Here is a 23,023-nt window from a genome sequence, read left to right on the forward strand (position 1 = left end):
ATTGAGTGCAGTAGCATGGCAGGATTTCTGTGGTAAGTGGCAAAACCCCAGCCAGCAGCATCACATGGGCCGTGATGCAAAGCGCCCTCTTCATGCATACCATGTGGAACAATGAGCTGCAGCTGTGTTGCATGGCAAATAATGAACTCATCCAGATGAGCATTCAATATTTTGCGCACTGCTTTGAACACATCACATTAAGCAGTGAACATCAGTTGCTTTTACAGAATGTAACACTGAGTGAGCATTGGTATGCATTTCTTAGCTGAATATCTTTCCTCGATTTGTCTTGTGTAGTTACTGGGGAATGTTGAGGAAAACGCTGGTCATTGTGTTACCAATAACTCTGATGTGAATCAGTCATGCTGCTTTAAGACGGTATTGACTGGTTCATGCCAGTCCAAATGATAGCAGATCATATCTCTACCCATTGAAGCAGAGGTTTTTCAACATTTTGCGGTCCGGGGACCCCTGTTCAAAAGGGTTATATTAAATAATAAAAATAAATTATAATTACCTGATTTTTAATATTTGTTTTTGGAGCTGGCATGAGAGACCTGTCTGCGAGGCAAACCATTTCAGCGCAGTTACTTTTGCCACCATGCTGTATAGATTTCTGGTTACAAAATGGTGAGAAGGTCTGCAATGACATTCGGACAAATTTAAAGCAATTTGACATTCCTTCATCAGACTACTAAACGGTTTAATCGTGTAAATAATATTTACTTTGTGCGTGAAATGACAAGTTGGTCGGGCTTTTGGGCGAAATTATTGAAATTATTAAAGAGCTAGATATTAAAACAGCTTTGAATTTGATTCATACAGATGTTAGTTTACATTACATTTATTTGGTAGACGCTTTTATCCAAAGCGACGTACAGTAAGTGCATAGAGACATGAGCTCACCTGGCCGTTTTATCTCGACCACCACGACGGCGTCTTGTAGATTCCAAACAATTTGCTTCACAACTAAAAGTCATGATGTTAATTGTGGCTGAATTGTATTGTATCGAAGTGGCTATTCTAATATACTGCAGTCTCAGCTGCGCGCACGCCTACAATCCCCTCCGTCTGTTTGCAGGTCTCTCACTTCATTGCACAGCCTAAAAATAATTGTTGTTTTTTTTTTTCCAGCTGATGTCTCCACTTCAATTAGTCTGCAGAGACGGCCATTCGTGCAGACTGCGAGATGCGCGTCTCAGGACTGACTCTTGGTCCAATGGATCACAGTGCCCTCGGCCGCAATATCTTTCTCACAGTCATAGATTCCAGGAGACAGGGGGTGCGTCCCAGTACTCTAAAAATGTATTCTCCTTTCTTCCACTGCCACCTCGTCTCCTCCGTGTCCCGCAAACCGATCTTTGTTTGCTGCTTCGCTCCAGTGTCCCAGTATTGGAGGAGGCGAGCAAAGCGCAAAGAACTGTAAATGGACTGCATTTAAACTGTATAGACCTTTTTGGTGTTATTAATAGTAAATATTGATTACACATTTTTTTTATTGCCGGAGCCAAACTGGCGGCAGAAAGAACATACTTTTGACAGTTTGTCTAATGTACCGGTGGTAGTAAAATAAATATTTTTTTACATCATTAGCTTGCTAACTCCTATAAAACAATGTTATGGATCAGTACACCTTGTCTAATTATTTTCGGCACCAAGACAATTTGTTGGCTGCATTATACTGAGGTAGAAAGCAGACTAGAAACAGTTCCGATAGATATGTTTTTTTATGCTGTAAACCTGCATAGTTAACCCAGGATTAAAGAGGTTCGCCTAGCCCAGGGTTAAGTGCAGTGTGAAAAGCCCTCTAGACTAAATCTGTTTTTTAAATGGCTTGCAGCCACTTGTCTGCGCATTAGCTTCAAAAGGGGTACTCTACAAAGGTATTCAATATTCAATATTATTCAATAATATTTTTTGCTATTTCTCCTTTGACAGCCAGCAGCACAAGACATTCTGTCGGTGTTTCAGTGACTTGGCCAAGGCCAAATCTCTTACTAGTTTAATGGTTTTCTGCCACCACAGTGTGTGCGCAACTGTCTTGACGTAAACGTGATCTACGCTCCAAAATATAATGACGTCTTTTTGTAGGCCAACCATAGACCGTACTGACAACTCAGAAGTATCTTCCGCCATGGGTTCACAGTCTCTGGTTCACACGCCAGATTTCCAATGGGTTTTGCCCAAGCGGCCAAAACCAGACTTCGTTTTTGAAGCTCATTTCCTGGTGTTGTAGTTCCTGGTTGCTCACTAGCGCCACTACGGATGGCTCCAGTATAGGTGTTTTCATATCCGGTTTCCATGTAAGTCTACGGTACAAATGTGATCAAAATACAAAGTCAATAATTTTTTCTCACAATAACAAATAGTCATAATAGGTGTATTTTATTCGTCTTATGACTGTCCATGGGTCGATTTCATGATTTATTGCGTCATTTGGGCACAGTGCCAATATTTGTTCTGGACCAATGAGGTACAGCTTGCGTCACTTCCGGATTACTGCGGAGGACTGAGCTACAGTAAGGGCTACAATCTGTGGTCACTGGGGTGGGAGGTGGCGTCTCTTGGCCTTGACATTGCGGCTCCGACCACGGTCCACCTGTGCGAAGTCAGAAAATGCAGGCATCCCATTTTGTAGTGGCTTCATTATAGCGTGTGCTATTTACAGCTGCACTAGACGACCATAAAATAATCCTCCTCTGAAGTTTTGCGGTAGCCGAGTCATTTTTACTATTTCCTTTAGCCCACTTAACCAAATAATTCGTTTGCAGAAAGCGTAATCAGCTAACGCTTATTTGCTATATGTGGTAGTCCAATAGCCTATGCTAAAACAGTTCGCAACTTCGGCTACCAAGCCATTTGACTAGCTAGCTAACCCTAACCGGAAAATATTCCATCAGTCAAACGTGTTTGACGGCTTGTCAGTCGTGTACATTACGTAAATGTCTACCTGGGCTAGGCTGCACGAATGTGACAAAGCTAGAAGCTAGCAAGAAAATAATATTAATTAGAAATTCAATGTACATTATTTTTGTCTTTATGCAACAGGTGCAAAGTGCGTTGTCATATTTACACGCCTGTAGATCAGTTATTAAAATACTTGGTAGATTTGTTAAACACCACTGACAGTGTTAATTTTTATTCGGTAGAAAGTGACTTGCGAACGATCGGTCAGCTAGCGTCACCCAGCAAGTGAACACCACAAACGACGATGGAGTAGCTAGTAGCAGTTACTGGCTCATTAACTGTCTGTGGCGAAAACCTACGACGATAACTTGCTCGGTTAACAGCAGGTCTACCATCCAGTTATACAAAAATTAGCCTAGTCAAATCACCAGTAGCCTACACATCTCTGATTGATTGACCATCAGTGTGGTCGATGTTCTTCCCCTGTGGTTCATATTGCTAATGCGTGAGCTAACCACGGATAGCCTACCTAGCTCACTGGCAAGCTGATACGCTAGCTAAGCATATTCGTTTTGCTGAGAAACATAAATTGAAGATAACTGAACATAATTGTATTATTAATGCCATACATATAACGTGATTACATGACACAGTACAGTCACGGATGGAAATTAAACTCCGTAAACATGTGTTAATATATTTCAAAACAACGGCTGACAGTCAGCTAGCCTCAAGTTCGTTCAGGTTGATGGGCTTTTCCGCACCGGACTGTCAATCACATTGTAAAAATCACAAGACCGCTTAACTCTATGGTTTTGGCTCCAAATCGAGAACATGGCCGCGCCCGCCATTGAGCTTCAAAACGTGTTTTACAGACCCACGGAGAGGCAATGGGTGACGTCACAGTAGCTTTGTCCATATTTTTTACAGTCTCTGGTTTTGCCATAGGGATTTCGTTTTCTGTAGAAACGAAGGTTTGTGGTTAATGTAAGCCTAAGAGAGTTTCACATTTGGTTATACGAGATGAATCACACCCATTCATATTTCAAAAGCCGTAATGTAGCCTACTTTTAAAAAGTAAGTTGCTAACAAGTGGCTATATTGAAATTACAACGGTTGTCGCATGCAGGCGGGCGGGCTACTATGGAAACCAGTGGCGGTTGACAGAATGCGACCGTTGTTGTCGACTTTCATAAGGTATTCTGAGGGTGTAATTACTTTCTCTCTACCAAATAAGCCACTGAAGGGCAGATATGTTCTGATGTGTTCTAAAACAACAATATCCAAGTGATATATATCTTTGGATGCGGTGTCCATCAGTGCAATGGCTAATCAAACTCATCACCAGTGCGAGTTGATTTCAGTCCAGGCAGTAGGCTAGGCCTACATTCACCAGGGTTTGCAGCAAACGGGCAGTACTCCGTGACACATGACCTAGCTTGATCCTGTCTCATTCCCCCATCAATCAACGCACCTTCCTGTTCCTGTGAGCTCACCTATTTGTATGATCTACCTGTGTTAAAGAAGTGAATGACATTGAATACAAACACAAATAAATAGCAATGTATAATATATGTAAAAATGGCTCCAACAGAAAGGATAAAACCTGTCTGCTGACTCTATCTCGAGTTAATTCCAAATATATCCGGGGAGAACCTAGTGCTCTTTGAAGACCTTACAAGTCAGCTTTTTCTCATATCATTTTTCTGTCTCAGTTTGACTGAATACAACTTTGCTGTCTGTTCTTGCACAGTCAGAGGCACATAGAGGGATGAGAGCAAGAGAGGAGCGACAACAGCTGTAAGCTGCTCCTGTGGTGCAAAGGCCTGCTGGTTTTGGGTTCTGTAAATAAACAGATTTTTTGAGTCGGTGACATGTTATGTTGACTTCGTGAAATGCAAAGGTTCCCCAAGTCAGAGGAGCATATTTCCAGCACCGCTTGTCAAGCTGTATTTGCATTTCCCCAGGGAAATTTTGCCTCCTGTCCCTAGTCACCATGAAGACCTGCCTCAGGGGGACAAGGTGTAGCACCTAAAGAGGTTGCAGTCAGAACTGCTATGTTCCCACTGCCCACTCTCCCCCGGGTCCTTTATTCCATATATGGAGACCTCCTTCTCCTCTCATCCCCTTCTCCCTCTCTCTGTCTGATGCTCACCTGCTCACCCATGAATCTTCTATCACCAGAACAGATCTATAAAGGACAGGTTGTACCTACATCGACACATAGACACAAAGAACACTTGTCTGTTTCCTGTGAACGCTGGTTTACTTCTGGGTATTATTCCCCACGCTGCCTGGAACCCAAGTTGGCCATATGTTGGCTTGTAGACATCAAGTGAAAATGCATCTGGAATAATCGCAATCCTCATTTGAATCCTCAACATTGCTACAAAAAAAAGAAGAAGGAAGATGCAGTCTGTAAGTGCTTGGCCACGTGCGCGTGTGCACTGCACCGCGCTGTTCATGGGAGAATTCTGCCAGCAGCCAGGCCTTGAGTCAGAGCTTTGCAGCCCATATGCGCGAGAGTCCTCGATGTTCTCTACACGCATTTTACATGTTCATACGTTTTAAATCGTTAGCTTTCTCTGATCAGTTATTAAAAGTGACATTTGTGACCGCATGGGCATACAAAGCCCTGCTATTGCAAGCAACGTCTCCTCACAGTTTTGCTTGCTGGTATAAAATTGAAAACGTGTAAATGTTAAAATGTGTGTTTTATGGAGTCTGCCTATTTTCCTCAATTTCTAATAATACAAACAATTATATTATTATTAGTTATGATTAAGATTATGTTTATATAGAAGCACTTTACATCAATGAGGGGGAAGCCACCTCCTCTCTATCTCTCTCACTTTCTGTGTGTGTGTGTGTGTGTGTTTATATATATATATGTATATATATATATACACTTATAGTGGCCGGTGAGTATTTTTTTTACATGTTTATATATATATATATATATATATATATATATATATATATATTTATTTATTTATTTTAAGCGTATGGAACACAAGCAGATGCGGTGAATGGTAGAAGGCATCACCGTCCCCACATCTTCCTGTCTGTGTTACATGCTGATGTGGCCCCTGCCCTACTTTCCCTCTACAGCCCAGGGGAGTATACCATCACCATGAGAGCCGTACACAGGCCGAACTGGCCAACCCAAAGATGGGCTCAGGAAAGATCCTGATGGATATGAAGGCTGAAAGCCAGCGCAGGGTTATGCACGAGCTCCCGTAAACTAACGGAGAAGCCGTCTCGTATCCGCTTAACGCCATCGTGTTTCTCTCTGCTTCGCTCGCAAGGTCTAGGCACAGGACTTCAGGATGGGCTTACGAGGAAAACAAAATGAATTTTGGAATATATTTAGAGGAGCAAGAGCATCGGTGTGGCAGCAAACAAATGACGCAACTGCATTTGTATTAAACAGGAATGACTGTGGGCGCATTCACATTAATTAAGATGATGCTTTCTGGCAACTCGAATGCAGGACGACGTGTGGAAGGCATACATCTCAAACAAACACAAAAACAAGTTGGGCTGAAGCAGTTCAAGCACATATAAAATATGGGTCATGTGCTTATTACACAGGCAACAAACAAAATATTTTTCAACATGACGGTCTAGAGAACACCGCACGCTCTACTTCATATGTCAGTCAAAGGTATCCGACGTATTCCACCTCAGGAAACCGTCTGTACTGCTCGGCTGTGGAGCAGTTTTCTCGGGTTTCGAATTCTGTTACTATGCAGCTTTGAGAACAGCATTATTCCTGCAAAGGTTGTTTTGTTCTTTTACACTCAGAATGAAGAGGTAAAAATGTGGTATAAAATAATAAATGTTTTAATGTTAACTCAAAAATAACTTGAGTAGCCCGTCACATAGTGTGGACCACTACACAGACACAGAATGCAATAAAATAATAGTAACTAGAAGATGGCTCTCATTGGAAGGCATACCTTCTACTTGTCACTCTTGATAAGAGCTTCTGCTAAATGCCTGTAATGTAACATACCTCCGCCAACACTTTGCAATTGTCAAGATATGTTAGTTCCACATATGAACGGATACTTTGCAAAAGTTATTAATTTCTTCATTGCCTCAACTTATTTCATGTGAGCAGATGCACATGCTGTGAGCTCCATAATATTTGGGACAAAGACATATTCTTTTATTAATCTGGCTCTGTGCTCCATAATTTTAGATTTGTAATCACATAATTCACATGTGGTTAAAGTGCACATTCTCAGCTTTTATTTAGGAATATTTTATTTAGGGTTTATATACTTTAGTTTCACATTGTCTAAATGACAGCACTTTTTGTACATTTTGTACCATTGCCACTGAAAAAAGAAAAATAATACAAAATAATAAATATAAAACAAATAATATATGCATTTATTGACGCAATAATGTACACGTCAGTTATATCACCCTTGACAGTGACATTTGTCCTGTTACGACTGCCATGTACATATTTTTCAATAAAGTGTAGTTGAAAAGGCTGTAATATTGTAGGACCTTTGAAATGCCCTGTGCAGGATTGCTTGATTGCACAAAGTGTTGTGTTATTTTGTGTGACACGGCAGGGTTGTGTCTGCAGGGTCCTGTCTGACCCTGCTTTGGGTCAGCTGACAGAGGTGACATCATTATGAGCCCAAGGCTAGCAGCAACATTGTACAAAAAGCAGCTTGTCTGGAGACTGCACAGTGCTGGATTTGCATAGTCTTTTTAAAGCATGTATGTTTTAGTTCCTCACTCACATGTTCAAGACTATCCAGGGAGCCATTTGTAAGTGGCAAAAGGCTCCTCTGGTAAACACATGACCAGGTTTGGACATTGGGATGAGCACTAGAAGATCAAAAGATCCAGTTTTTGATTAATATTTTCTACAATGCACAGCCTCTGTCAAGTAAACATTTTTCTGAAATCTGTATCCAAACCAGATAAGTGAAGAGCTTGGCTTTCAGACTAGAGCATGACTACCCAGCCCTGCTTCTGGAGATCTACCGTCCTGTTGCCTTTCTCTCAAATCCAAAGAAACACCTAATTCAACACATCTGGTTAAACATCCAGGATGGTAGATCTCTAGGAACAGGGTTGGGAAGCCCTGAACTGAAATGAAGGTGGCTGTCGCACAAGCTGTCATGTAAGCACAGTGACGTGATTGGTTCTGAATGTCGCCAATCACTGCTGCCCCTTATGGCACAACTGGGCTTTGGCATAGGAAAGAAAAGCTCTGGGAAATTATGCTAAGGGATACAACTGTAGGCTTTGGCATAGGAAAGAAAATCTCTGAGAAATTATACTGAGGGATACAACTGTAGGCTTTGGCATAGGAAAGAAAATCTGTGAGAAATTATGCTAAGGGATACAACTGTAGGCTTTGGTGTAGGAAAGAAAATCTCTGGGAAATTATGCTAAGAGATTGGAGAAGGACATCATTAGACCCTCTCTGGGAAATAAATTCACAGTGCCTTGTCATGGGTATGGACATATAAAATCATACTGGTTTGACAATGCATACTCGTTTGTGTATAGTAGCAGTTACATGTACTATTTGGTTACCCTTGATTGACAGTTTTGTTGATCAGATTTGATGATATTTGCTGTGTTAGCTGTTGTTTGACAGTCTGCATGGATAGATTATTACTGTAAAGGGAGCTGTTTACTGTATGTGAAGGCAAGAGAGAAATCAGTAAATCACGAGCATGTGGTACTGACTCTAACGCCTCCTGGCAGACCACCACACAAATCCAGAAGCCTGTCCGCCGGGGGAAAAATGGGCCTACTTCTGGGAATTTCTCATGCCTCTCACTTTTGATTTGGACACAAATCCCATTAAGGACCCTCCTGTTACAGGCTAACCTCCCCACCCTGTATGATGGAAGCTGGGATCTCCAGCTGGGAGCTCTCTTGTGGTAGCATTGATGGAGTTGTGGAGGAGGATCAGTGCTGATGAGCAAGGGAGTGAGGGAGAGGAAGGACTAACAAGATCCCCCCTCCCCAGGGTGGCCTGCTGTATTTTTCGAGTACCCCCACAAGAATTCATGTCCGAGCTGGCTGCCGCCACCCACCGCTAAACCCATCTCATCTACTCTTCCTTATTCTATCCGGCAAGTGATGGTTCATTTGAAGGGTAATTCCACAACTGAGAAGTTCACCCCTGGTGGCTCCAAGAGTGACTCACCAGTGGTTAGAAGGGAAAGTGCACGGTTGCTGATGTTAGGGGTGGGAGCCCCTGTCTGGGGCTTTGAGGACAATCAGAACTCTTTGATCTCCCCTCAAAATAAAAGCTAGAAGGCCTCTCAACGAAATGGATAGTGACTTGGGCGGTTTGTGGGTTCAGGCTTTGTTTGTGGGAAGGGGGAGGGGGGGGGCCATACACTGGTTCAGGTTTTGTTTTGGGGGCAGTTGCTAAGCCAGTCGAAACCAAGCATGTTGAACACAGCAAACGCAAACTCTGAAATGAAATTATTACTGTCTTAATAATAAAAGACTAAACAAGTTCAATGTGAGGAAATTAGGAAATTGTCAGTGCCATTCTGAAAGAGTGCTCTGACAGCAGAGACAGGGAGATCTTGCTCATTAGGGTTTTTCATCACTTTCAGCTCCCCGTCTAACCATCCCCCACAATACCGCTCTATATGGCGAACAGGAAGAAGAAACGGCAGAAAGGTGATGAGGACATGACAAGGCAGAAGATCCTCATCTCTCTCCACAGGAGATCATTAGGGAGGCATCAGTCAGTGGTCATCCAGAGTCACTCAGCCAAAGCTGACCTGGTTTGTAAACGGGTCATCCACATCTGGCATCTCTCTGCCTCTCTTGTTTTGTCTGCTCTTAGAGTGTCGTCTGGAGATCAAAATAAACAAGGGAACTTAATGACCAAATGGCTACCCTGCTCCTCTACTTGTGCCACACACACGTTTTGTGTGTGTGAGAGTTGTGTGCTGGCCTTTTGGGAATACCCAAGTGATTGTGCAGATGATTGTGTGAGCATGTATGTCCGTTTGCGCGTAGTTGTGCGTTGTATGTAGAGGGAGAATGCAAGCAGCGAACTTTTGCAGCACACGCCAGATCGGCTTGCACTAAAGCGGCCTGAGTAATGCATGGTGAAAAATGACAGAAGGAGAGAGATGCTGTTCAGAGAACGAGCCCAGCGCATATTCCTGTGCTGACAGCCTATCGGGGGTCTCAGCTGCGCTGGCCCGTGAGTGTGTGTGTGTGTGTGTGGCGTTTAGCTCTGATGCAGTCCAGCTGGGGTAGAGCGCCAGATTGGCCATCCTCCCTTCTGGAGCTGCTCCACAGAAAATCACCTGGACCCACTCATTCATTCCCATCCCCCTCACCAGATCGACCCAACTGTCAATACCGATCTGTCTGTATGGTCCATCTCATGGTCAGTTCCTATTGGTGCACAGTAACCATTGACCATTGACCATGTTTACTGTGGTTATGAGAGTCTGACTGGAGGAGAATTTGTTGTTTGACAGGATTTCCACACAGTCTAGTGTGCAAAGCTCCCAGCGGGAGGCTGGCCCCCCCACCGCTGCTCCCCAAAGCATGCAGAACAGAAGCAGAGCAGCTGCTGTTTCTGTGCTCACTTGAAAAGATGTACCTCTCTGCTGTGGTACTGTCAGAGGCTCTGCATTTTGTTTTGGGTGTTCATTGGGAATCTGGGCCAATCCGTTTGCACATGACAGAATGGAAGAATTTCTTAAGGTGCAATTCTAGGAGACAGTGCTGGGAAAATTGTCTTGTAAAATGCAATCTACCAAGGACAAATTCATTTGAAAATACAAAAATATTCAAAAAATTTTTGTATTTTTATGTACAGAAGAGAAATAATGTAGAATTGTTAAAGTACACATTGGAAAGGAAAACCTTGTTGAAAACTGAGGAACAACCGGCACATAACTAGAGCTCAGAATTACAATATGTTTTTAAATGACTAATTTCAGGTATTTCATCTTGCCTATCAAAAAGATTCAACAAAGAACATTTCTGTGGTATTAGCTCATTTTGGCTGGAAATGTTAGCTAGAACCATGTGATTCTAAGCTCTATGCACTCTCAATATTTGAGCGATACAGAACTGCTCCTTAGGTTTTCAGACAGAGTGGATGTTGGCCATTTTGAGAGTGTGAGGGTGTGGTGAGATTGGTGAGAAGGGAGGGTATGGAGTGAAGTGTTGGTGAGCATATGCTCAACTGATCTGATTGGATGTTTGTGTTTGTCGTGTGGCCGCCTACATCTCATCACAGAAAACAGAAGGAGTTTCAAGGAGTCTCAGCCCAGGGACAGTTCCAATTGACAAGCTGTAATTAGAAAACAAAGAAATTGTAGCATAATGGGAATTATCCCTGTGGTACAGCTAATGGGCAGGTATCCTGTCTGAGAAGGACAGGGTGAGCTGTGCTATCTGTGGAGGCAGACTATTACAGTGCAGGGCACCAGTCCATCAGGAAGATCAGGGAAAGTCTGACGTAGATTTACATTTGGATGGCAGGTCACAAGAATGTTTTATAACATTACAACATATTTATTGGTCGAAACAAGTACTGTCCAATAAATAAAAAAATAACAATAATAAACCTTCCAGGCAGGAAACATTACAAACATACTGGTAATGTTCCCTGATGCTTATAACCTGTTCCAAGAAGGTTCCAAATGTACAAATTGAAATGCCAGATTCCATGAACATTCCCTATTTTACCGATAACCAAATCACCAATCACAATTAAAATTCTTCTAAACCCAAATAACAGCACTGAATAATGTCGTACGCTATTCCTGCAATGTCTTCATTATTCCTTCCTGAAGAATAGCATTCAAGGGACATCCAGAATTTTGGCAAATATACATGTTTTAGGAAAGGTTGCTCTAGTTTTCTAGGTATGCTCAGGAGACCATGTTAAATTGGCACGTACCCAGCCCGTATCATGGAACCTGGCATGCATCCACATTACTGTGCCAACATGACACACTAAAGGTTCTCCAAATGGCAGTAAGCTGGATCATGAGATCATCTTTCTTGCCTTCCTGATGTTTATCTTTAGTTTATCCACTCACTCAACTTTACGCATCTTGCTCTTCTTTTTCTGTCCTTGTTTCACTCCTCTCTCCCTCGCCCCACACCTCCTGCCACACTTGCGAAGGTTGTGTCCTCTCCACGCCGATTATCCGCAGGAACTCAGCTGAGAGAGAATTTTCCGGTTATCGCATCCCATTTAACTGCAGCCGGCGCTAACCTATTGTGCTGCGCCATTTCTCTAAGGCCACAGTTCTAAATCAAGCACACAGAGAGAGAGAGAGAGAGAGAGAGACAGGGAGGGAGAGGGAGAGGGAGGATGGAGGGGGGTTGAGCATTTCCAGAAGCTGGTATAGACCAGTCTGGTTTCTTCTTATGTAACTCACCTGATGCACAAAAATATATGCTCAGGTGATTTGGACCACCACCCCTCAGTTCGCGTGCTGAAGCCTGATCTCCTCAGGCTTTGGTTGACTGTGATTCTACACGCACTTGTAAGCTCCACCTGCGCTTTGAAAAGCATCATTCTACTTAGCACGTGACATGGCAGCATAGGGTAGCATGTTTGTGCCAGTGCTCTGCAAGCTGGCACGCACTGTCTGCCTGGCATCTGAAGGACCAGCCCTTCTGTGCCAGTCCTTTTCATGCGTGTAATCTGTGAATCAAATGGCACGATGATTACTTTAAAACGGCAGATTTATCTTTCATTTTCATGGAAAGAATCAACAACGGCTATCGTCACTTACATAAATACAGAGGCCGCAACTGAACGCTACTGCTCTGGAAAGCCTTTTTTCAGGTCGCTAAACCCTACCCTTGCAGGATCGGGTAACAAATTAGAAATGGCTAACCATGAACACCCTTGGCAGCTAATAACGTTGTTCTATTGGGAAAAGACGAGCTTCTTTCTTGATTTTTCACATGGCTTGACTTTCATCAAGTTAAATAACTTCGTCATCTTTGATAAATCACCTCTCTGACTGGTTAGGTGATGTGGGGCTTCTGCAAGGCAGTGACTGATAAAGTATAGTTCATCATAATATATGATATCTTTGCTCAGAATAATAGTTTCCAGTAAATTCAGAAAACGAATTATCGACTTTGTACACTAATTGGAGAGGTAGGAACTGTTGATTTTCAGTGTCCACATATTTACGGAGGAAGGCGTAATGATGGACATGTCATCTTTGGATCCAACTGTGTGAATGACATCTCATGCCCTACAGTGCCAGTCTTTCCAATTACTGCTTCATGTCAGTCAAGCCTACACTGCCACTAATGCTTAGGGAACTGGGCTTGCAGGTAGGACGCAGCCAATGTTCCCTTGAGCAAGGTACTTCACTATATATCCAGCTGTATAAATGGATACTAAGTCTTTAGTTTTGCACACACTAGTGGTTGTTTTCCATCTTATTCATAATGCTGTTTTAGAAGGTTGTAATTGTAATGGTTACTTGATTTTTATGTTTCAAAAGTGCTGTAATTTCTACAAGGTGAAACCAAAGTGTATAAAGATACCCTGAACTAAAAGCTGAGAATGTGAATCGTTTGATTATAAATCTAAAATTGTGGAGTACATGGCCAAATCAAGAAAATAATACCATAATATATGTATTAGGTATATACTGTATGTATGTATGTATGAACAGACTTTTTCCCCAGAGGCAGCTAGGAGCAAACACAATCTTATATAAGGTACACTGCGACAGTATGACAACGACAGACACACGCACCACAAACACCAACGCATGAAGGTCTGACACAAAAACACAACAAACACAGAAACATGGGCTGCGGTTGATGTGCCCCTAACCGCGCTGGCCTCACTGCGTCTGAACGAGGCTGTGGAGTACAGGAAACATGGCTGCTCTCCATCGCCCAGACATGACACAGTCACAGCACGGACATGAGGTCGGTCACAGGGGGCCGGCCTCTGGAGCACACCGTTCCGTGGTCCACAGGGCCCCACACGATGTGTCTGGAAGCTTCCGTCATGCACTGTGACACACGGGCGCACGAACGGGGCATGTGTCACCGAGGCAGAGCCAGCCATGCCCCAACGAGGGCGCACAGAAATGAGATGCGCATTCATGCGCGTGCAATTTACATGGAGGGCTTTTTAAACATTACTTGCATCTCAAAAAAGACTGCAGAAAACCCACATTACCAGAGTGAACCCACAGGATGACCACTGCCTTCACCTGGCTTACATGTTACAGATGTTTAAAATTTTGTGTAAAGCCTAGTGATATTAGATAGTAGACAGTTCATACTCAGAAATGTTAATTCTTTACTTATGTTTTTATGTTTCAGTGTTTTTATACTTTAACCAGAAGCAAAACAAATGCTTTTAAATTTTTTTTTAAAGGGAAGCAGACAAGGAAAGCAGAGAGGGTTTTCAACTGAAATGGGATCACAGTATAGAAAGTACTATGGAGGGGCCCCCAGCCACACAGGGAGATTTATATAGGGATTGGGAATTGGCCACCCTACAGACTACACCATACATACTTTGACATGTAAATCATTTACTACTTCTACTAATGAATCACTTGTCAATTCTGAAGCTGTTGACATAAGTGTTGTTCAGCACCACAGAAAATATGTCAGCCTGTCCTTGAGTACTGCTCACATGATGCCTGTTGCAGATGTTAATGTTCAGCACACAGTCTATATATAATATTTCCTCAGCCAGCAGTCGCGGATCTGCATTTGAAAGCAGCATGGGGCACAATATTCAAATCAACATTTTTTTTTTTGTCCCTCGCGTTTTAGCCGGTTTCACACTTTGCAGATTGAATTCGCGCATTTTCAGTCACAGGCTGTAATGCTGATTTACAATCAAAGAAGGCAGAGAATGTTCTCTGCTCCGCTTGTATTCACAGTAAAACTCAAGTGTCTTTCTATTTTCACGTCTTTAACTGCCGTGAGCTGTGAAAGTCATGGAGGTGAGAACGTTCCCTGGTTTCGCTGGGGTTATGAAACCAGTGAATTAGCCTACACTGCTGTCATTTCCACAATCCATACACATCACTGTTTCATTGCTCAAGATTATTTAGCATAAAATATAATGTTACTATTTGCAAATAATTCTTGAATATAGTGTGTAGTTAATTCATCGTATATGTCCTGGTTAAATATGACCTAATGGGAAAACTCATGCTGAGTTTGTTGCCTGTATGATGGAGCTCTAGATATTTAGCAGCTGTTCTGGGCTTTGTTTTATTGCCAATCTGATTCTGCATTATAAAGAACAGTGCTTTCTGCTGTTAAAATGGAATTGATCTCCTCAAATTGCAATTCTTTTCCAATTGGCTATTTTTGTTTCTAGAATTCATATCCATAAAATAACAAGAAAAAAAGACTCTTTGAAGTTCTGACTGGATTTGAAGGTACTTTGACACCTCTCCATTACACTCTCAGCAGAGTGCTTTTAGACTTGTTCTCTCTATTAATCCCTTTGAAAGTGGAACAGTCTGTCAGTCAGTCTCTTGGTCATGCTGTGTACATCACAATGCAAATGTCATTCATTCCATTTGTGAAGGCCCTCTATTTAGAACTTTTCTAGTGCATTAACATCCAATCCTATTTCTCCCCCCCTTTGCTTTGAGACCATAAAAAACACCAAGTTCATCATACAATACTAATTTCAGTCTGTTGAGAGAGAGCGCGAGAGACTGCGTGTGTTGTTATTTACACTTATGGGTTGAATACTCAGTTAAGTATCAGAACCTTAAAAACACCAAATACACACCAGTTCGGACCCTTATTTCCGCTAATCAGACAGCTGCACGTCGACTCTTCAAGTGGCTTGTTTATTTATTGTTTATTTATTACTTATTTATGTCCACAACTGGATATATTTAGGCTAGTAGTGATAAGCTCGCATACAGATCACGTTTTTCGGACGGGTGCACATTCTGTAATCATTATGCGATTATGTGCTATGAGTATTATGTCGACGCACTCGTCTAGAAGATTTCTAAAAGCGAAATTGTCCCAGTTGCTGTGATAGTAGGCTACGAAGCGCCCTTTCCGACCACGAGAAACATTCTGACAGGTCACGTGTGTCTGTCACTGCCTGAAACAGTTTTGAATGTGAGAAGCGCTGATCTGAACAATGGTGAGTTATAATCGGAGGGCGAATCACGGGATGCCATATGCGGTAGCAACGTCATCCAAGCGAGCACTTAAGCCAACAAAATAGGATTGGTGAGAAAAACTGACAAACTTGCTGGTTCAAGTTGATTTCCGCAGCTTCCCGTTAATTCACATCTTCCCTAGCAAAGAGGAGCTGTCCGTTAGCACTGGTGCTAAACACTTCAATCTTAGTGGGACAACATCCGCGGAACGCAGTTTTAAATTTGATTTATATGAACACACTGTTATCATTTATCTAGAGATCAGCCTGTAGCAGCACAGCTCGAATTCTTTTCTAAAAACCCGTTCTTCACATTGATACTGGACTTATTTTACACCCGGGATAAAAGCGGTTTCTTTACAAAAGCAAGAGATCAACAGAAGAAAAACGATGGCTTTCATGGTGAAACACATGGTGGGGGGACAACTGAAGAACCTGACTGGCGGTTTAGGAGAAGAGATGAAAGCTGGAGAAGGGGAAAAGACGGAAGCCGCAGCAAAAGGAATGACACAAGAGGAGTTTGAACAATACCAACAGCAGTTGGTGGAGGAAAAGTAAGAAACGTTTACGTTAGCACTTACTGTGTAAGTTTTAATGGCAACGCAAGTTGTGTTTGCGAACTCCTGTCGGCTGAGGTGAGAAATTGATCAGAGGAATGAATCGTGAACATCCAGCGCTGGACTGTAGATTGTGTGTTTTGCATGTCTGTCCTGCTATTTCTTAAACCGCCTCGCGCTTCCGTGCGCATCAAGGCGATCCAGATTCCATGCTCACCTCGCCGTAGCAGCTGCGCTCTCAGGGGGTTTTTCCGTTCAGTACTCATGTACAGTAGGAATTAGGCCATCTATTTTTCTTGAAATCCAAGAATTATGGGGCAAAACAAACACTGTAAATAATGTAATTTATTCTCAGAGTCAGAGCTAATTGCGTTAAACACACACGGAAACAAATTGACTTATCAAGGCGCGAGTAACTAGTCTAATATGCGCCTTGGAAAAGTCGATGTCACATGTTTTCACAGATTAGCTATTCTTTGTATTTCACATAAGGAGATTTTGGCAGAGGGTTACGATCATTAACATGGTACGCATTCTTTCGTCCCTGATGTAATGAATGCATATAAAAGATTAGGGCAAGGAGATGCAACCATACCGAAACTAATTACTTAGCCTACATTAAAATGGGGTTGGCTGTTATCTGGTAAGAGACAAATTAGACACGAATTAGGTGCCCATGATGTAATGCAATTCCTGATAGTAATATGAAGTGTGAAGTTCATATTGTTATTGTTATGTTCTTCGCTCACTAATACCCCCATGCTAGGTGTTAAACTGAGCAACTGAAGATGTGATCCTGCGTGGGAACGTGTTTTTTCTCCGCTGAAATCCAGAGATTCTGTTGCATTTAATTAAATTCTCAATCCTGTAATCTGACTTGGCTAAAAAGTAGCGTATGTGTAAAACCAGGATGTTCCTTAGAGACGCTTCGATATATTGACAAACTGGACGGACTGTGGCTTCATGTGGGCATCTTGTCTTAGTCTTTTCAAGTCGGCCTATTACGTTTCTTAGCAGAAATAACTCGAATACACGCATCTCATCCTTGCTGGTGTATTTCTGCGACTTCTAAAGCACATGACTCATATGAACTATTTTAGCCATGGATACTGGCTTACCCGCCGGCAGTCCAGCATCATCACTCGTACATGCCGGCCATCGCGCCTGAACACGGATTTATATTGGACGTGCGCCCCATGCAAGCCGTTGCGTTGACCCTCACTGCATGGCGTTGTCCGCAAGCTTCACCATACAGCACCATCAGACACAAGAACACGTCACAACATGCGCTCTCTCCCTCCAGCCACATGCTTGCTTCGTTGCTTGCTCAGAAAAAATGATTTTTTTTTCATATGCATTTCATATGTATTTTGATTATTCAGAGCACAGACCAGAATAATAGTACATAATAGTACTATAGCATTTCGCAACTAATCAAGATTTTCAGGTATTGTGATTTCAGTTAGCCTGAGGCCAAATGCACAAGGCTTACTGAATTGCTTTTGGTGAGGCAGCTAACATGTTATCAGCAACCACACAGACAGGAGGTCAGGAAATCAGGCCAGCTAATGTAATGCAAGGAGACAGAACCACTCCCCTTTTAAGCACAAATGAAAAGGCAGAGCTCCAAACGCAGAGCAACATCAGCTGCTTGGTGTCTTGCGCCTGGCACTCATGCATCCTCTAGGCTCTCATGCCATATTTCACAAGTGTAACACCTTCACCACTAATACCCATCTGTGCCATCGCTGCTCCACTTCCCTGTTTGAGCCCACTAACAGGAGTCATGTTCTCATTCAGACATCTCGTTGAACATTATCAGCATTTTGCACGCTAGTTGGGTCTGTCCCTTACCATTATCCCTCCTGCATGACTGATTATGAATCTTATGGCCTCTATTGATATTGTTCACAAATAAGTGTGCATGTACCAAAAGCTTAGATTTAACATATCATACCCATCCTTTTGTAAGGTATGTGACTTGTGAGAAATGCCAACCACTGGAATAAAGAACATCTTACAGTAATCATTTCTGTAAATTTCTTCTGAAGTTGTTTCTTTACTGCCCCCTTCTGGATGTTGAAGGCACTACAATACTTCCTGCAGCAATACAAATCTAATAATTTTGACAAGTAGGTATTCTAGCATTAATTACTCCATATCATTTCATTGATAGGAACAAGTTTCATAATAATCACCATGGCACAGAAAGAGTGATATAATTTCAGTTTGTACAATGGATTTGTTTGCTGGCCTTCCAAAAAGTGTTGCAGATGGATTGAGTCTGAAGAATCCAAAAATGTCAAGATTGGCAAACTGCTAAGTGTGAGAGTGATAAACAGCTACCTTTCCAAATAGATGAATGTCAGGCAGTTGGTGCTGCTGGAGATTTATTGCACAAGGAGTCTGTGAATGGATCAATTTTACCCAGAGCTCTTCTGCACAATGTTATATTCTCCTAAGCCGTGACGTTTCCCCCCCAGCTGTTCTTTGTTGTGCTTTTGTATTTTGTTTCCCCTAGGCAGAATTTTGCATTGCTGTCTTGTCATCTGTGGTGATGGGACTGTGTCTTCATGAAGCCAACGCGGGTGGAGTTACCATATCGTAGCAGTGCTCATTTAGACCAACCATTATGTTCTGCTATGGAGAGGAGAACGGAACTCTTCCTATTGGTTCAAACAAGTTAGCACTTCACATTCCACCATATCTCTAGTCTTATTCCTCATTTTGAGAGTTAAACTATACTGTACTATTTGCAAAGTATTTCCTTTCTTATACTTTGGTCTGCTTTATGTAGGTTTGGGCTACATTACATTACATTACTGTGCTGGACTAGACTACGTTGTGCTTTGTGGACTTGCGTGGACTGTATGGTCTACTGAGTATGCTCAGTGCTGGTCTCATAGCTTTAGGTGTGTTTAAACGGTATTGTATTCATCAATAAAATTTGGTGTGGTTCACATCACAATTTCATCACAGATTTATTTAAGATTTATATCCCTTGTTTGATCAAAAGTGAGATTATAAAAAACAATGAATTGCTGTCTTGATGAGGAGCAAAGAGATACCCTTGTCCATGGGTCTAGACGTTTAACTGTAGACATGCACCAATAAGCTTCAGCAAAGTTGTCATTGTTTTGAGAGATAAATGAAGGAATGGTACTTTTAAAACACACACACCTACACACACTGCTCATGTCCATGTTAGACAAAAACTCAAAAATGGCTAAAGATACACTTTTGTATTCACCAAAAGCATATTCCAAAGCTTTGCATATCCGAAGACACCAATGGTTTTATTCCCAGGATGGAGCGAGATGCCAACTTTGCCCAGAAGAAAGCAGAACGTGCCACAGTCAGGAGTCACTTTCGGGAAAAATACAGGCTGCCAAAGGTAAGCAATTCATTTATACCATCCATAACTTATTTTTATTTGTAGAAAACATTCAATAAAACATCTTCTGCTTGTCTGGATACATATTTTCCCCCATTTGAATCAAAAACAATGTGTCCTGCTCTTGCTCTGGAGGAAAAAGTTTTTAATGCTCCCAGTTAACAAACAAGTGCATTGCCCTACACAATCTTACTCTTTTCTGCCATGTTGTCTCACTGCCACATTTTCTTTTTGCTCTGTTCTTCATTTCTGTTCCTTTCTTTTTCACCCAATTTCCACATTTCACGCTCTCCCCTTCCGTCCCCTGTCCCTCTGTCAGAACGAGACTGACGAGACTCAGATCCAGCAGGCGGGAGACGACATTGAGCTGCCCACAGAGCTAGCCAAGATGATCGCGGAGGACAACCAGGAGGAGGCGCACAAGCAGTCGGTCATCGGGCAGCTGACCAACATCCAGAACGTGGATCTGGACCAGCTGAAGGACAAGGCCCAGTCCACACTGGAGGACCTCAAGCAGTCTGCCGAGAAGTGCTCTGTCATGTGACCTTGACCCCGCCCAGAAGCACACTTTGCATTTCACTCGCCCACAGTCAACGCTCCGTACCGTCACTCACTGTCCTTTTGACCTCCCCCCACTCACACAGTTTTGTGATCACATGGTAACAGTTGCACACAGCTTTGAAGGCACACATATCCAGTGGAGAGGCTATAGGCAGGTATGTATAGTTTCCTCCATGAAGACATGTAGAACACTTCCAGGAGGTTGGGGTTACATACAACATTACATACACAAGAAATCTTGCCCACTTGCAGGCTTTTTTTGCCACCTTTGCCCATTTACTCTTTACTGCCTGTGCTCTGTAGCTCATTGTGTTCATGGTCCCATGATCTCTTCCACGTGTTAAATTGACACCCCTAACCCCACCCATAAATCCGCCATTTCAATAATACCGTTTTGTGCTGGTGGTTTGGTATTGTTTAGCTGCTATGATGTGTCAAGTGCTGTCTTTGGGTGTCATCCTATGAGTGATAGTACTGGTTTCAATATTTAGAAACACAATCACACACTCACAAACATACACTCCTGTAGGTATATTGGTATATGTCAGCATTGTTGTATTACGACAGAATTCAGTAAAGCTGCTGTGTAAATGTTTTTTTGGAGACTAGTGAGGACACAGATCACGGAGTAGGGGCCTCACAATGTACAAAAGTGTCAAATTGCAAATTCAGTGTTTTTGTGCGTATCTGTGGCATTTCATTAAAACGAATTTGTTTCACTAATTTTAATTGTGGAGGGGGGTAGCGGTCTGTAAGACTGGGTTCAATTCTGTGGGTTGTCATACTGTAGTACAGGTTGCTTGTCCACTTAGAGCAAAGAAAGTTGCAAATGTCAAAAATAGGTGACGGCAATGCTCACAAAATTCCTGATAATGTGCAGGACATTTACTGCAGATGCTGTTATCCAGAGAAACTTACACCGGTTACATTTTTTTTAAATCATCCATTTATACAGCTGGATATTTACTAAAGCAATTATTATGCTCAAAGGTACAATGGCAGCACCCCACCTTGGAATCGTACCCATAATGTTTTAGTTTAGTCATACCCTATCCATAATTCTACATTCTGCCACTCATTGTACTAACAGTCTGGTAACAAGGGAGGTGGCATGCAATCTAATCAGACTTTGAGAAAGGAACATTCTGATCTTTCAGAAAGGACATAGCACATTTGTTAGAAACATGCTTACAGTTCATTATGAATTTAGGATGAAAGTTTGATTAAATTGACTATATATATGTGAATATGAAAAATATTTGCTTAAATGTGTTATTCAGACTGATTATCACGCTTCAATTAGTTGAAAAGGAAAGAAATAACATTTCCTGCTCTTTTTGTTATGTACCTGGCACAGAGGTGGAAATGTTGAGCAACCCTCCATAAATGAACTGACTCCCACTTCATAGGCCTAATGGTTTTAATGAATACAATTTCAGGTTATGCAACCAAGGATTCTTTTCTAAAAACCTTTTTTTGAAGGTTCTCATTTTAAACTTGATTTTTGAATGATTAAAGAAGCCCTTGACTTTTGTTGGACTAAAAAAATACAATAAACATATTTTTTAAGATACATGTTTTAGATTGTAGATTTGTGATGTGTTTAATATTTGCGATTGTGATCATTTAGGCCTATCACAGTGATCAATGACAACTAAAATATTTACTCTTTACCCTGGAGAGATGTAAGATGCTCCGGTTTTTCACTGTTACACAGAACTTACTGTATAGTAAAACAAAGCAGTTAATTACAGTAACCTCACCCATTTTCTTGGATCTGATTAGTTGATTTTAAGCTGAAGGTAAAAGCACACACTGTTGCTCTTCAAGGGCAATGGAAGCCGCAACAGATCGCTCTGGTTTCTTAATAGATTAAATGCAGTAGGTTCTGCCTGCCAAACAAAGGAGTGTGTTCTCCTTGGTTTATAGAAGAATAGGCATATGTGTGCAAACTCTCTTTGTCCTCTTGTAAATATGTGGCCATTGTTAAACAGCCCTGATACTGATGTTATTTTCCTTGATGCCCTCTAGTTCTACTGCCAAGTATTACTCCAGGATTTTCTGTAATCTCCATCCCACTTTAGTTGACTAATCTTCCTTTCTTTCTCATTTCCTCTCCCTCTTTCTCCATCCGGCCTCTGCTGTTCCTTCCTTTTCCTTTTGGTCACACTATGCGTCTGGGTCAAAGGAACGTCTTGCTCAGGGGCCTGGTCTGCGCCTGTCAATTACCTTTAGGAGATCCTGCTTCTCATTATGTACTGTAGCTATTACTGCAGTAACATACATTTAGTCAGTCACTCTGGCCTCACTGACAACCCCTGCCTTCTGTCATCTTCCCCATCCCAGGGTGTTTATGTGCCTGTGTGTGTGTGTGCATGTGGGTGTATGTGTTTGTGTGTGTGGGTGTGCATGTGTGTGTGCATGTGG

The 23,023-nt window shown here is 42.1% G+C and overlaps 1 protein-coding gene across 1 annotated transcript; it reads left to right on the forward strand.

Moving 5' to 3' along the window:
- Positions 1-16,022: 16,022 nt before the first annotated feature.
- Positions 16,023-21,319, forward strand: LOC135255219 (complexin-3-like). The gene is made up of 3 exons (XM_064336089.1): positions 16,023-16,638; positions 19,948-20,035; positions 20,355-21,319. Exons 1-3 carry the CDS (start codon positions 16,475-16,477, stop codon positions 20,577-20,579), a joined length of 477 nt encoding a protein of 158 aa, XP_064192159.1. The 5' UTR covers positions 16,023-16,474; the 3' UTR covers positions 20,580-21,319.
- Positions 21,320-23,023: the final 1,704 nt, after the last annotated feature.

This window comes from Anguilla rostrata, chromosome 5 (assembly GCF_018555375.3).
Source record: "Anguilla rostrata isolate EN2019 chromosome 5, ASM1855537v3, whole genome shotgun sequence".
NCBI classification, from domain to species: domain Eukaryota; kingdom Metazoa; phylum Chordata; class Actinopteri; order Anguilliformes; family Anguillidae; genus Anguilla; species Anguilla rostrata.

What these genes read in the sequence shown, in the direction of transcription:
- LOC135255219 (XM_064336089.1), top strand. Translation starts at nt 16,475, where the DNA reads ATGGCTTTCATGGTGAAACACATGGTGGGGGGACAACTGAAGAACCTG. An exon ending in CAGCAGTTGGTGGAGGAAAA is followed by an intron (nt 16,639 to 19,947) that starts GTAAGAAACGTT and finishes TTTTATTCCCAG; the next exon opens with GATGGAGCGAGATGCCAACT. An exon ending in AAAAATACAGGCTGCCAAAG is followed by an intron (nt 20,036 to 20,354) that starts GTAAGCAATTCA and finishes TCCCTCTGTCAG; the next exon opens with AACGAGACTGACGAGACTCA.